The 16,211-nt window shown below is 43.0% G+C and overlaps 2 protein-coding genes across 18 annotated transcripts in view; one reads left to right on the top strand and one right to left on the bottom strand.

Annotated features, from left to right (window-relative positions):
* Positions 1–16,211, bottom strand: part of GET1 (guided entry of tail-anchored proteins factor 1) — a 134,522-nt gene that overhangs the window by 59,453 nt on the left and 58,858 nt on the right. Inside the window, exon 1 of one of the 9 annotated variants that reach the window (XM_037984822.2) lies at positions 4,853–4,874. The exons of 7 other annotated variants lie outside the window; for them this stretch is intronic. Coding sequence is in view for 1 of the 2 variants with exons in the window: in XM_007968246.3 (XP_007966437.2) it covers positions 3,711–3,764 (54 nt within the window). In the remaining variant the exon portion in view is untranslated. Of the gene's footprint in view, positions 1–3,710; positions 3,799–4,852; positions 4,875–16,211 lie in introns of those variants that run through there. One more of the 9 variants, XM_007968246.3, reaches the window with a different exon arrangement.
* LCA5L (lebercilin LCA5 like) overlaps positions 3,798–16,211 on the top strand; it is a 45,741-nt gene continuing 33,327 nt past the window's right edge. For 3 of the 9 annotated variants that reach the window (XM_037984811.2, XM_037984808.2, XM_037984806.2), the window contains exons 1-3: positions 3,840–3,878; positions 5,420–5,485; positions 14,429–14,581. Coding sequence is in view for 1 of the 9 variants with exons in the window: in XM_073010666.1 (XP_072866767.1) it covers positions 5,446–5,485 (40 nt within the window). In the remaining 8 variants the exon portion in view is untranslated. Of the gene's footprint in view, positions 3,879–5,417; positions 5,486–9,060; positions 9,371–14,428; positions 14,582–16,211 lie in introns of those variants that run through there. The other 6 variants (XM_007968262.3, XM_073010666.1, XM_037984810.2 and 3 more) reach the window with 6 other exon arrangements.

The following is a 16,211-nucleotide window of genomic DNA, read 5'->3' as shown; positions in this document are numbered from 1 at the left end:
AAGGTTGCAGAGGATCTACTAATATTTATGAGGAAATGCAGGCATCTGTGCAGTGGGTAAACGTATATGTGTCATACATTCCATGCTCACTTTGGGGTGGAGTTCTAGCATTAAAAGGAGATGGAATTTGGCTCTTTACATTGATGGGTGAACTACAGGGCACAAAGACATTTTACGTGCAATTTCTACAAGCTGGCGGAAATTGGCTTGAGGTCTGCAGCTGTTTATCAATAAAGAATGTTTATAAGACCAGTCCTTTGTCCAACTGGAGTTGTAGTAGGACCGCAAGGCATTGGCGGGGTGTGTAGTGAGGGAGGGAATGTTTCCATTGGCTGGCGTTAGGCAGTCTGTCGGGGTCAGTTGGAAATTTTCCAGCTGAAGTTGTGTTGGCGATGCTTTTTCGAAGCCGGTTTGTACTTACTTAATAGCAGTTAATAATGCAAAAATACATAACTAACCCCTCATCCTTCTGGCTGTGACAGCCTGGGGTTTTTTTTGTTTGCTTGTTTTTTGTTTTTTTGTTTTTGAGATGGAGTCTCACACTGTCACCAGGCTTGAGTGCAGTGGCTTGATCTCGGCCCACTGCAACCTCCACTTCCCAGATTCAAGTGATTCTCCTGCCTCAGCCTCCCGAGTAGGACATTCTGTTTTTGGTGCATCTCATTTTAGGAACCAGGAGTTCATTTTGTCCGTCTGTTGGAGTATATTTTAACAAGTCAAATAACATCAGTTTTTGGTGTTTTTTTTTTTTGTTTTTTTTTGAGACGGAATCTCGCTCTGTCGCCCAGGCTGGGGTGCAGTGGCCGGATCTCAGCTCACTGCAAGCTCCGCCTCCTGGGTTTACGCCATTCTCCTGCCTCAGCCTCCTGAGTAGCTGGGACTACAGGCGCCCGCCACCTTGCCCAGCTACTTTTTTTGTATTTTTTAGTAGAGACGGGGTTTCACCGTATTAGCCAGGGTGGTCTCAATCTCCTGACCTCGTGATCCACCCGTCTTGGCCCCCAAAGTGCTGGGATTTCAGGCTTGAGCCACTGCGCCCAGCCATAACATCACTTTTTGATTTGACTAATTTTGATTTAAAGACATGAGGTACTGGCTACAAACTTCATAGGGACCCCCAGATGATCTCATGATAAATGACACAAGACGATATGTTTTGATTTACATAACTTTACAGACAACTTAAAATGACAAATAAAGACATGTGTTTATTATGTAGAATGATGGGAATGATCACCACAATAACTGCAGTGGGTTGAATACTGTTCCCAAAAATTCATGTTCACCCAAACCGCAGCATGTAAACTTATTTGGAAGTAGGGTCTTTACAGATGTAATCATTTGGGGGGCCTTGTGAGTAAATCATCCCGGATTTAGGGTAGGCCCTAAGTCCAACGACTGGTTGTCCTTCTAAGAAGAGAAAGACAGAGAGACACAGAGCAGAAAACCCTGTGAAGATGGAAGTAGAACCTGGAGTGGTGCTACCACAAGTCAAGGAATAGCAGGAGCCCCCAGAAGCTGGAAGAGTCCAAGAATTCTCCCTGAGAGCCTTCAGAGGAAACATGGACTTTCAGATAATTTGGTTTCATACTTGTGACCTTCAGAAATGTGAGACGATACAGTTCTTCTGTTCTAAGCCCCTAAGTTCATGGTAATCTGTTACAGCATCCCTAGGAACCTAATACAGACAAATAAAGGCTATGCTTATTATGTGGCATGATGGAGATGGCCACCAGAATAGCAAAAGGCCATGGCTCTTCTCCTTCCATTGTATACACAGAAAAGAACAACCCCCTTCAAAAGCAAAAGCAAAGGCTGGGCACGATGGCTTACGCCTGAAATCCCAACACTTTGGGAGGCCGAGGTGGGCAGATTACTTAAGGTCAGGAGTTCAAGGCCAGCCTGGACAACATCGCAAAACCCCATCTCTACTAAAAATACAAAAAGAATTAGCCAGGTGTTGTGACTCACACCTGTAATCCCAGCTACTCAGGAGGCTGATGCAGGAGAATCGCCTGAACCCAGGAAATGGGAAACAGAGGTTGTGGTGAGCTGAGATGGCAGCACTGCACTCCCGCCTGGGCAACAGAGTGATATGTCTCAAAAAAAAAACAAAAAACAAAGACTATTCAATTGTAACAGAAAGATTCAAGGGCAGATTTGCAGAGTGACCTTATCAAGTATACATACTGAGAAAAGCTGGTAGAAAAGAGGAGGAACCCATTCTAAGGAACCTCTACCTTTCAGTTCCTCCAGTCTTGAGCTCCAGGGTTAGATGTTCCCTCAATGGCAAACCTCTGCTCTTGTTACTGTCATGGGACCACCACCAGCCACCAAGCATCAGTCCATCTTTCTATAATGTCAAGTCTAGGGTGACATTTGTCTAATGTTTGCCTACCTGGAGATGTTGCCCCAACCATCACCACCAGCAGAAACAACCGGCACCCATCTTATACGGATAATTCCTTACCTAAGGAGTTCTAGAAATGCACGGCCCACCAAAACTCAGGGTAGGTCATGCATTTCTAGAGGAAGAAATGGCGATATGGAGAGAAAGCTTGTCCTAACCCACTTCTACCAAAGCAGGATTAAAGTCAATTTGAAAAAAAACACCGTTTCTCCTTTTATATAAAAACCAAATGCAGAAACTATAAAAAGAAATCTAATAAGCTTGACTCTACACAAATACCAAAATGCACTGTAAACAAAATTAAAGGTAACTGACAAACTGAGGAAGTATTTGCAACGTATATCGCAAGCCAAGTTTTCAAGCATCAAAAGTTCTTACAAAACCAATTTTTACAAAGATGAATGCCAAGTTTTAAAATGAACAAAAGACAGGAAAACGCAAATCACACAATAAGGACAAATGGCACGAAAAATATGGGAAAAAGTCTATTCTTCCTACTAACAAGGAAGTGAATACAATCAAAGATGCCAATTTTTGACAATAAAATGGGCAAAAAAAAAAATTGTAAGAAAAAAGAGAATTTCCAATGCAGGCCAAGGATTGGAACGTTTGCTGGAAGGCAGTTTCCCTCTACCTTCAGAAAGCCTCAAAGTGAGCATATGTTTTGGCCCTGCAACCTCACATGTAGGAATTTATCCTAAGGAAACAGTCAGGGGTGACGTCAAAGATTCATCGGCAAGGATATTCAACATGGCTTTGACACAGGAAAAAAAGTAAATAAATAAAAGGAAACAATGTAAGTCTTCCTAAATGATGCCAAATTCCTATGCTGTCATTAAAAAGCACCTATAACTCCATCATCTAGGTGATTTTGACTTTTGCTTTGGACATTTTGCCTGTACATTTCTAAATTCTCTATGCCAAATAATGCATTGTTTTGTCATCAGATTTTGTTTTACAAAAACAAACCAAAACAAAAAAACCGTCTTTATGACACGGGGTTAATAGGGAAACTGTGCTTCCCAGGCACTGACCAGGCGTCTACACCTGCTGCCTAGCAGCCTACCGGTAGGCGTCTACACCCGCCTACTGACTCAAGCCACCTAAGGCTGGCCGAGCCTTAAGAGGGCGCCAGAGCGCCAGAACGCGTGAAGCACGACAAGCTCCCTCGCTCCCGGTGCGGCTACGTGGGCAGGCAGGGTCCTGGGCGCCGAACAGGGACGGCAGGAGGCTCGTTTACAGACGTCTACACAAGCAACTCACTTCCCCGAACCGAAGAAAAACGCGAGGCCACAGTGACCTCCAGGCCAAACACGCCCCTCCCGGCCGCGGCGTCCGCTTCCCGAGTGCGCATGCGCGCGCCCAGCCCCCTCAGGCTTGCGCTTCCCAGCAGGCCTCGCGCACGGGTTTCCATGGCGACGGGCCGCCGCTGCGGCCTTGCTGCAGTCGCCGGAACCGCGCGGAACAGGTAACGGCCCAACTGCCGCCATCGTCCGCCGCAGCCGGTTGCCCTGTTACTGCCCCAACGCTGGTCCCGTCCGGACCCGCCTGCTACGCTCTTTCTGGGCTTCCGGTATCGCCGGTCACTCCGTCCTCGCCCCTGCCTGCCTCGCTGGCGCCCGGCCGTTTCCTCCTCGCAGCGCAGTCTAGCAAGGAACAGCTACTCCGGCTCGGCAGTGGCCGGGCGCCCCGGCGACACACGTACTCTCAGGCCCGCTGGGCAGGGGGGACGCCTGGGCCGAGGTGACCGAGCGCGCCCGGGGCCGCGCCTGGGTCCGGCAAGGGGGCAGAGGCCGATCTCACCGCCGCCCCACCTAGGGACTTTCGGGTTTTTCTATCTGAATCTTCTATCTGACCTCCGATTTTGCCTTTGCTTACTTGCTGTTTTGCTTGGGATTCGTTTTTCTTTAAAACCTTAGCGCTGGCATCTCCCTATGTCGCAGGAATCTAAATCTTTTGAAATGTCTTCTCTGTCTGTGTTTGTCCCCCACTCGCCCAGTCTCGGGACTCTTTATCCACACCCTCCCCTCAGCGTGTTAACATCTCGTTGCCACACTTAAGCCAACGGTTAAGTTTTTTCAGAGCCCAGTTTTTTTTCACGGCTGAATGTGAGCTTGAGCCTTTTTGCGTCTCTTCTCAATCCCTAGATGAACTCATCAGTCTCCTGTACTCAGAGCCTACCTGAATGCTAGTGAGCCCCAAGTGTGCATTCCCAGCCCTCGCCCCTCCCCTGAACACCAGACCCCTGCATTCAGCTGCCTGCCACATCCCTACTTGGATGTCTACGGCATCTCAAACGCAGCTTATCCAAAATAGCTCTCAATAATTCCCCAAGCCAAGCGTGTTCTCCCACAATCTTAACCCGTCATAGTTGCTGGGAATTCCATCCTCCAATTGCCCGAGCCTTGTATCCTGCTTGAGTCCTGTTTTTCTCTTCCTTACCTTCAGTCTGTCAGCACTGCCTTCAAAATGCACCCGAATAGATTCACAATTCTACCATTTCTCTCAACCCCCACTGTCACCACCTTGGTCCAGGCCCCCATCATCTGGTGCCTGGATTACTTTACTTGCTTCCTAATTGGTTTCCCTGAGTCTGCCCCTCCCCCACTTGAGCATGACAGCCTTAATGCTATTTCCCGTTCTCTGGCTATTTCCCGTTCTCTGTTATTTCGTATGAATAAGTTTTTTAAAGGATTATGTAAATTACAATTTCCTTATATAAATTACAATTTCCGTAGTTAAAAGTGCAATAGTTTCAGTATGTATTTTGCACATTGCAACTTTTAAACCGGGTAAACAAGTCTACATAAGCATCATGCTAACAAGCTGACAATGTAAACATGCCCCTTAGCTGTGTTAGGTATAAATATAACAGTGCCCCTGGAACAGAACTATGGCCAGAGCTTTACAAGGGACTGTCCTGAAGAACAAAAGAATCCAGAGCCTTCTTCCCAGTGCAAAGACAGGAATCATATAGGAGTTTAAGCTCTTCCTTTTTTTATTTTTTAGAGAAGCACCAAAAGAGGCAAACTGAGATGCAGACAAATGATCATCCGTATGCTGATCATTTTGATAGTAAGTACCTGGGTGCTGATATGGCGATCAATGTGACAGGTCCCTGCCCTCAAGGAGCTAAGGTCCCTACATACCTGTACCCTTGCCAATCTCTCTCTCTTTTTTTTCATTTTTTTGAGATATTGTCTCACTCTGTCAGCCAGGCTGGAGTGCAGTGGCATCATCTCGGCTCACTGCAACCTCCATCTCCCGGGCTCAAGCAATTCTCCTGCCTCGGCCTCCTGAGTAGCTGGGATTACAGGTGTGCACCACCACACCCAGCTAATTTTTGTATTTTTAGTAGAGATGGGGTTTCACCATGTTGGCCAAGCTGGTCTCAAACTCCTGACCTCAGGTAATCCGCCCGCCTCAGCCTTCCAAAGTGCTGGGATTACAGGCATGAGCCACCACGCCTGGCCCTACCCTTGCCACTCTCTTAAACCCTATCTTTTCTCTTTTGCCATCAGGTAAAACCCCAATTAACCAAAGTAACAGAGGAGGATTGCCACAGTTAGCTGAGGGTCTATAGGAGATTGCATTTCATAAATGACCACTTTACTCAGATTTGATCTCCCACCACACCTTTGTGCTGTCACTTCATAGAGAAACTTGAAGCTGTCACATGGGAATCCCCTCATACTTCAGCTGCCAAAACTGCAAGCCTTACTTATATCTGTTCCTACCTTCCTTCCTCCTCCTAACCAAAGCCACTCCCTCTCTGTGCTTTGGATCCCATCACTTTCCACTCGCCAAAAACTACACTGTCAGGTATGCATTCCCTCTCCCATATGATCACCTATTCCATCTCAGCTGGCTCTGCCATGGTTTTGAAGCATGTTGAAGTTTCCCATCACAAAAGAGAAAAAAAGAATCTCCTCTGACCCCACATTCCCCTTCAGTTTCCAGTTATTGTCCAATCCCTTATCCCTTTCGACAGGCAAACTTTAAAGAACTGCCTTATTCGATACCTCTATTATTTGTCTCACACTCCTCAGCCAGCCTGGCTTCCCTCTTCATCTCTGCTAAAACAAAAACCGGGAATGAGACATTTCCCGGCCTCGTCTTGCTCAGTCTCTCAGCAGCATTTGAAACTGCTGCCCCCATTTCATCTACAAACACTGTCTGCCCTTGGCTTCCGTGACACCCCCCCCCCCCCCCCCCGTCTCTCCTGCTTTTCCTGCTGCCATTCTGGCTCACCCTCCTCTCCCAGGCTCCTTCATATTGGAGATCCTCAAAGCTCGGCCTCTGTTCCCATTTTGTTCTCCGTTGCACCCCTTCATCTAGCACAGGGCACAGATTCACACGCACAGCTTTAAGTTCCAGCTGTGTGCTCTTGACTCCCACCTTTCTCCAACTTGACCTTTTCTCAGCTAGACGCGTACATTCAGCTAGCTGTGTGACAGTGTTTCTCAATATCACTCAGTCTCTCTTCAACATGCACAAGACCAAACAACCCCACTTCCCAACCCCAACTGGGACCTCTTCCATTGTACCCAGGATTCCTCCTTGACCCTTACCCCATACCCCAACACCCAGTGAATCCTTAAGCCCAGGTGAGGTTGTCTCCTGGGCATCTTTCACATCTCTTCATTGTCATGGATGCCTAAGTCCAAACTACCACCTTCATTCAGCCTGCTGCAGTCCTGTACCAGCTGGTCTCCCCACATCTCTGGCTTTTCTCGATTCTTCACCACCCTGCAGCCAGAGTAACCTCTTCAGAAGGCAGAGCTGATTATGCCATCCCTCCCCACCTCCCTCTTTTGCTTACCACCAGCTTCCCATTGCCCTTGGATTAATGATCCACATCATAGGCACGCCTTCCCAAGGACCTGCAGCTGCTCACCCCCGCCTGCTTCTCAAGACTCATCTGAAACGGCTGGCCCTCCTCACTGGGCTTCAGCCACATGGGCCTCCACACACCAGGCCTTGGCATTCTTTTCTCTCTGTCTGCATTGTTTTTCCTTCCTCCCTCTCATCCTCTCTTGCCTAGTTAGTTCCCACTGACCCTTCCTATCTCAACTCAGACATCACTTCTACAGGGATAACTTCCCCAGTCACTGTCAGGATCAGTTTCATCTTCACAGAGTTGTATCTCCTTCCTTGAAGACACTCGGGACAGTCACTATTATGATTAGTTCATTACTGATATAAGTCCCACAAAAACAGAAACATTTGCTGTTTGTGTTCATCATTGTATCTCCACACCCCACATAGTGCCTGACACATAGCAAGCACGCAAATGGGTGCTGAAAGAATGAATGAAATGAACATTCTAATGTGTAAGAGATACTAAGTGCCGTGTGTTTTAGAACAATTCTATTAAAATAGAATGGGCCGGGCGCGGTGGCTCAAGCCTGTAATCCCAGCACTTTGGGAGGCCGAGACGGGTGGATCACAAGGTCAGGAGATCGAGACCATCCTGGCTAGCATGGTGAAACCCCGTCTCTACTAAAAAAATACAAAAAACTAGCCGGGCGCCGTGGCGGGCGCCTGTAGTCCCAGCTACTCGGGAGGCTGAGGCAGGAGAATGGCGTGAACCCGGGAGGCGGAGCTTGCAGTGAGCTGAGATCCGGCCACAGCACTCCAACCTGGGCGACAGAGCGAGACTCCGTCTCAAAAAAAATAAATAAATAAAATAAAATAGAATGAAACTCCTAGTAAAAAATAATCAGGCAAACACTGAAAATTAAAAAGAATGTTGTGGCAGGGTAGCTAAAAACGGGTACTTGGGTAAGATCTGTAGCCCTTTACTCAGTGTGTGGTACACTGCATTTGCCACCACTTGGTGGAAGTAGAGAGGCATGGGTTCTTACCCTGAAGGTGACTGGGATGTCAGTCTGCTAGTGAATTCAAACATTTGTTCTAAAATATATAAAGTTGTTAAATTACCAAAACCTGCATAGCATAGCTAGTCTGTAACCATCCAGACTTTGAACGTGGCACATTTTCATGTTATCAAATAAACTTGAAATTTCTGATATATATAGGTATATTTCATTTATGAAATTTAGTGCTAGATGTCACTGAGAAATCAGCCAATGTCTTGCCTTAGACATTTGAGGCCTACTAGCTAGTTGTATTGGCAGAACTGGGAACATACCTTTTTTCTTCCACAGTATACTGCCTCTCAATCAGTGTTTTGTTCGTCTGTTTTTTCGGTTTTGAAACTGGGTCCCACTCCGTCCCTCAGGCTGGAATGTAGTTGTGCAATCACAGCTCACTCCATCACTGCAGCCTTGACTTCCTGGGCTCAGCCTCCTGAGTAGCTGAGACTGTCACACCGGCTAATTCTTTTTTTAGGAATGGGGTCTCACCATGTTGCCCAGGCTGGTCTCAAACTCCTGGGCCCAAGTGATCCACCTGCCTCAGCCTCCCAAAGTGCTGGGGTTACAGGTGTGAGCCGCCACACCAGGCCAATCAGTGTGAAGAATCATAACCTCCCTTTGTCAATGTTTAGAGTGACTTGCATAATTTCTGAAGCAAAAAATTGGGACACATAATCTTAAAAGATAAAGTGTTTGAAATAATGTTCTTGAAAACCATAAGACATTGATTATCCTAGCTATATAATACCACATTTATAAGCCTAGGGAAGAGCTTTTCTATTCATTGAATATTTTTGTCAAAGAGTTGAGAGTTCAGGCTTTTCATTCAGTAAGAAGACCTAAACTTGGGTCTGGCTGATATTTTTTTCTATCCAGACAGGCTGTGCTTGTGGCAGGAAGGCCACAGAAATGGTGCTGTCATCTTCACAAGTGCCCATGGTCACTAGTGAATGTCACCTGTCCCACCCTAGTGACATGAACCTTGATTACCTGTTCAAGCACGGATCTGCCAGGTTTCTCCACAGCCACCTGTTTTCCCTTTGCATTCGATTTGTACTTTGGAAAGAGATACTCTGACATGGTAAATCCCATTTGTTTTGTGTTTTTAAGACAGGGTCTCACTCTTGTCCAGGCTAGAGTGCAGTGCTGGCATGATCACAACTCACTGCAGCCTCAACCTCCCAAGTAGCTGAGACCATGGGTGTGCGCCACCATACCCAGCTAATTTGGCTTTCTTTATAGAGATAGCATCTCCCTATGTTGCCCAGGCTGATGTATCCTCCTTATTGGTATTGATGCTCAAATTCCCCTATCTTTGACTAATGGGAGCTTCTTAAAGCTGGCTCCTGTGCCCTTTTGATACACACCAGCCTTTCTTCTCTTGCCTGCCTCAGGCTTAGGATCATCCGTTTCTCCAACGAACCCTGATTCATTATAGCAGAGAATGGTATTTGGTGGAGAATGGTACACAGTGTACTCATTGTTTCTGGGGTGTCATTGATTCTAGGCCCTCTCAGAGAGCAGAGTTGGGGGAAAATACACACACACACACATAGACATACATATGCATATACACATACACATACATTTATAGATACATGTGCACATAGATCTGTAACTGTATATACCTCCTTGTGTGTGTATGTGTGTGTGTATTTGAACCTAGCATTTCGCATTCTAATCCAACATTTCAGGGTTCTTTCCAGCCTTTCCTCTTTCAGACAGTAAGAAATTTGACCCCATGATTCTAAATATATTATGTCCTCAGTTAACTTGTTAGCTCTAATTAATTTCCTAACTTTGCCAGCTACCTGACGCCTCTTTGTCACTCCTTCCCCTTACAACTACTTCACTCTGCTTTCTCAGCCTTCAGCCATGCTTCCGCCACTGCCTCTACAGGAAAGCCACCTCCTTTTTGAAAAAAAATTTGCACGGAGTGCTTATGAGAGGGTCTGCTGTTTTCTCCAGCTCATTTTTCCAAAGCAAACAATCCCACCAGCTCTCTCAGGTTGGTCATCTTTTTCCTAGATATAGTCCAAGGCAAGGTAAAGCAAGCTGGTTTCTGGAACCATTAAGATATTTCCCCAAAACATTTGAACTCACCAACTCACCATGTTCTCTGACTTCTTGAAATTTGTAACAGTGCATTTCATTTGCATGTAATAGCCTGCTTTTAGTCTCATTTTAATTTGTGATGTTTTTCAAGGTATCTGTGTGTGTTCTGTATTGCTGCTACAACAAATTACCACACACTCAGTGGCTTAAATTTATTTTCTTACAGCTCTGGAGGTCAGAAGTCTGAAATGAGTCTTAAGGGGCTAAAGTTATGATGTCAGCAGGACTGATTCCTTCTAGAGGATCCAAGGAAGGATCCATTCCCTTCCCTTTTCTAACTTCTAGAAAAGCCTGTATTCTGTGGTATATGACCCCTTCTTCCATCTTGAAAGCCAGCAGCATAGCATCTTCTCCCTCTGACTCTGCTTCTCTCATAACAGAGCCTTCTCACTCTGACCCCTCCTGTGTCCTTCTTAGACAGGCCCATGTGATTACATTAGGTCCACATGGATAATCTGGGATAATTCAGGATAATCTTCCCACCTCAAGACCTGAAATTGATCACATCTGCAAAGTCCCTTTTGCCATATATAGTAACACACACAGGTTCTAGGGATTAGGACATGGACATCCTTAGGGGACTATTAGTCAGCCTACCACTGTACCAAAGGAAAGTCTTAACTCTTAAAAATGAGAATTTAACTGTTTTTTATGGAAGGTAATGAGCAACATGTAGACATTGATTGGAAAATGAACATATCTTGGAGAGCTTTACATACCTACACATACAGAGATATGCTTTATTTTTTATATTAGGCATTATCAGTATTATTATTCATCACAGTTATAATAACAATATGTTTTATCTAATTCTTTAATTTTTGCCATTCTGGTAGATGAAAAATGGAATCTAGTTGTTTTAATTTGCATTTCATTACGAGTAAGCTTGAACATCTTTTTATGTAACTCTTGGTTTTCTGTGTTTCTGTAATGTGCTTATTCTGTAATGTGTTCATATCTTTTGCCCATTTTACTAATGGATTATTTTAAGAGGTCTCTGTAAATTAAGGAAAGTAGGTCTTTGTCATATGTGTTGAAAATCTTTTTTCCAGTTTGTAAGATGCCTTTGCACTTTATTATTTTTTTAATTATAAGGAAGTTTTAAAATTTTTATGCAGTTATTTTTATCAGTTGTTTCCTTTATGGTTCAGGGCTTTATGTTTTTCCACACTCTGTGTTTTCTTTTAATAATTTTTTAAACATTTATATTTTGAATCCATCTAACCATCATTTTAGTGTAAGAAATAAGAATGTGCTTTTGTTTTGACTTCCGGGTAGATTCTGGCCTACCTCTCATCATTTACTGAAGTGCACTTTCTCTACCTTTATCTTACACTAGGCTGCCATATGTATTTGTTTGTGTTTCTGTTTCTGAACTCTTTATTCCAGTATATTGTTCTGTCAAAGCATTAGTATCAGGCTATTATAGTGACTATAGCTTTATATCTCAGTGTCTGATCAAAGTAGTCCCTTCTCATCATTTTTGTTCATATTTCTTTGTATTCTTTCATATTTATTTCTCTATATGAATTTTGTATCATTTGGTCAAATTTCACAAAATTACTCAGCATTTCATTGAGAATGCATTGATCATGTAGATTAAATTAGGGAGAATTTACAGCTTTATAATGTGTCCTTTTGATATAAGAACAAAATATGTCTTTCACTTAAATATTTTATTTCAGTAGTTTTAAAGTTTCCTTCATATTATTCATAGTATACTTAGATGTTTTAAATATTTGGACTGATATAGTAAGTGGGATATTTTTCATCTATTTTCTAAGTCATTTTATTTTGCATATAGAAAAGATTATTTTTAGGGCCAGGCACACCTATAATTCCAGCACTTTGGGAGGCCAAAGTGGGCAGATTTCTTGAGCCCAGGAGTTTGAGACTAGGGCCTGGGCAACATGACAAAATCCCATCTCTACAAAAAATTGGCCAGGCATAGTGGCATGTGCCTGTAATCCCAGTACCTGGGAGACTGACGTGGGAGGATCACCTGAACCCAGGAGGTTGAGGCTGCAGTGAGCTGTGATCGCGCTACTCCAGTCTGGGCGATGGAATGAGACCCTGTCTCAAAAAAAAGATTAATTTTATAGCCATGTTGTAACCTATAGTGTCAATTTAATTCTCTTGATAGTGTTTTATAAGTACATAATCATTTCATTTCCACATAATAACTTGCCTCTTCTTTTCCAATATTTAGGCCTAGTACCTCCAGAACAATTTTAATGAACAAAGTGACAGTAGGCATTTCTTATCTTAATTCTTACATCAGTGTAAATTAATGTTTCACCATTAAAGTTTAAAGCTGTTTTTTTTGTTTGAGATAGGTATTTATCACATTGGGAAAGCTTTCATTTAGAGCTTTTCAGATTGGGTTAGCAGTAATGAGAAGTTTTATCAGGAGTCATGGAATGAAAAGAGGAATTAAAGAAGCACAGAGGCATCCTGAACATTAGTTTATGTGATCAATATTTATTGGACACCTAATATTCTCAGGAACTCCTCTAGGCACTGAGGATATAGCAGTAGACAAAGGAGCCAGAATGCATGCCACTGGGAAGCATACAGTTAGTGGGGAAGTCAGGCTACAAACAGGCTAAGTAAAATAGGTGTCATAAAATAAATAAAAAATTAAAAAAGTAAAATAGATAATATGTGCTAAAGAGAAAAAATGAAATGGGGAAGGCAATAGGAAATGAGAGTGGATAAGAAAAGAAGGAAAATTTGCATGTTAAGTAAGTTTTTTTTCCCCAAGAGGCAGGACTGGTTAAGAATATAATTGCCGGCCAGGCTCTGTAGCCCAGATCACGCCTATAATCCCAGCACTTTGGAAGGCCAAGGCAGGTGGATCACTTGAGTCTTGGAGTTCTAGACCAGCCTGGGCAACATAATAAAATCCCATCTCTGCAAAAATACAAAAATTAGTTGGGCATGGTGACACATGCCTGTAGTCCCAGCTACTTGGAAAGCTGAGGCAGGAGGATCACCTGAGCCCAGGAGGTTGAGACTGCAGTGAGCTGAGCTAACACCACTGCACTCCAGCCTGGATGACAGAGACTCTATCTCAAAAAACATGTATATAATTACCTACCCATAGAATAATTTCAGCCAGAAACACAGATGTAATCATTTGAATTAAATTATCCTTATGAATTAATTATAACTTCACTACGGAATTTTTTTCATTATATGTGTGTAACAAAATAAATATTTACTTTTAAGAATTAGGATTTTCTAGTTGTATTATTAACCAAGAATCTGATAATTCATGAAAGTGTGGAACCAGAATACATTTTAGTATATAATACTAAATCAGTCACCATCTGTGCTTCTAAAGTACAATCCAGTGCTTACAAGTAGTTACCAAGAGGGTCGTCTTTTTGTTATTTTTATTGTTGACAGGTAAGAAACACATAATTCAAAAACTTTAATTATTTACGTTCAACTCTGTACTGGAAAGAAAGAGCAGGCAGGTGAGCCACAAGATCTTTTGTTCTGTCAAAAACTTGAAAAGGCACTGCTGTGTATGGCTCCTTCAAATCTTATTTCAACATCACTGTTTGATAATCACATCCAAGAACTTCCCAATCAATTGCCAACAGGTGATTCACTTTCATAGAGAAAAAGCCGCCTATGGCCGGGTACAGTGGCTCACACCTGTAATCCCAGCACTTTGGGAGGCCAAAGTGGGTGGATCACTTGAGGTCAGGAGTTTGAGACCAACCTGGCCAACATGGTGAAACCCTGTCTGTACTAAAAATACAAAAAAATTAGCCAGGCATGGTGGTGGGCACCTGTAATCCCAGCTACTCAGGAGGCTGAGGCAAGAGAATTGCTTGAACCTGGGAGGTGGAGGTTGCAGTGAGCTGAGACCACACCAATCTATAACACAAGGGAAAAAAAAAAAATATATATATATATATATATATATAAAAATTAAAACTGCTTCAAAATCTTATTTTATAAATGTTTATTTGTGAGAGTGTAACATTTTCCTTTTGTAATATCATTTTAGGTTTTTTAAAATATATTCTTTCTTTAAAAAGAGACCAAAATCTGTCAAAAAATACTACCGTGGAAAGCTCATAAATACTACAGTGTGAAGAACCCTGTGCTTATCTTCAGTTAATCGTCAGACATCTTAGGGAAGTTTGATAAAGAACACCAGGTACGCAGTAATCCCTTTCAAACATTTTAGCATGTTTTATTTTCCATCTGCCTTGTTGCAAAAGCAGAAGTAAAGACACCTGACTGTTGTATTCAGAATGATTCAGACGTATACTTTGATCTTCAGCATTCTTATTTCTAATTCGCTAATTAGATAAGCACAATATAGAAGTTCACTGTTCTTATAAGCAGCCATCCCTTTTACCATAGTGCATTCCAGGAAAACGTAACCTCAACCAGATCAGATTTTTTTCCATTAGAACAGTGTTTATAATTACTCATTGTGTTCCTGAGTCATAACAGCAAAGAAACAACTATAAACTCTATAATGATAGAGACATAATAAAATAATGCTTCATGTGCAGTAAAATAGGCACCATTATACTGTAAACTGTTCAAAATATAAATGCTGCCAAACTAAATCTGAACTATACTGTAAATTTGATACAACAAAAACTAGTATAACTATAGTAGGTATTATATAATTACTAACTTTGCCTATTTTAAGATCCTTTAAGGCAAAAGCTTACCTTCTTCATCACCCTAGTCCTTGGAAGACACTAAATAGATGTTCTTTGACTGAACGTATTAATTAATTAAGAACATCAGTGGCCGGACATGGTGGGTCATGTCTGTAATCCTAGCACTTTGAGAGGCTGATGTGGGAAGATTGCTGGAGCCCAGGAGTTCAAGACCAGCCTGGGCAACATAGTTGCCCAGCTACTTGCCAGGCCAAGGTGGGAGGACTGCTTGAGCCTGGGAGGTCAAGCCTGCAGTAAGCTGTGATCACCCCACTGCACTTCAGTCTAGGCAACAGAGCAAGACCCTGTCTCAAAAGAAAGAACATTAGGTGGTTGGTTGAAGGCCTGGATTTTTCAAAAATGCACCACATAATCAGAAATTTGTATGTGGAAACTACATTTTGTACTGATAACAGTAGAGAAATGTAGTGTATGTATATTAATATGAAGATTTCTGAAACAGTTTAATCAACTTAAAAGTTATAGGCCTGATACTAGTCATCAGTCAGTTTTTAACAGGTCAGTGAGAAAACTGATATTTAACAGACTGAATATATGATCCCACTTAACCTGCATTCAGGGCACATTCATTGCCGACTATTGTAATAGCCAAGAATCAAACTTGGTTTTACTTTGGTTTACACTGCTGATCGCATCTCTCAGACTCCATTTCATGAAAAAGAACAGAACTCACACAGTGCCAGGTGAACCCAAACATACCTGTATTCAGGTCATATAGGTAGAAACTTTAGGATGATTGTGGAATCCTGGGAATTCCAGAATGCTAGAAATATCCAGTCTCTTTGGCAGGTATAGTTTATGTACAAGCAATTCTTTTGGAAATTTACCTGCCCTGCCAGGGCAGGAGAATTGCTTGAGCCCAGAAGTTCAAGATGAGCCTGGGCAATGTGGCGAAACTCCATCTCTACAAAAAATACAAAACTTAGCCGGCATGGTAGTGAACACCTGTAGTCCCAGCTACTCCAGAGGCTGAGGTGGGAGGATCACCTGAGCCCAAGAAGTTGAGGCTGCCATGAGCTGTGATCACACCACTACACTGCACTCTAGCCTGGGCAACAGAGTGAAACCCTGCCTCAAAAAGAAAAAAAA

This window comes from Chlorocebus sabaeus, chromosome 2 (genome assembly GCF_047675955.1).
Source record: "Chlorocebus sabaeus isolate Y175 chromosome 2, mChlSab1.0.hap1, whole genome shotgun sequence".
Lineage (NCBI taxonomy): Eukaryota > Metazoa > Chordata > Mammalia > Primates > Cercopithecidae > Chlorocebus > Chlorocebus sabaeus.
This window is presented reverse-complemented; position numbering and strand designations above follow the sequence as displayed.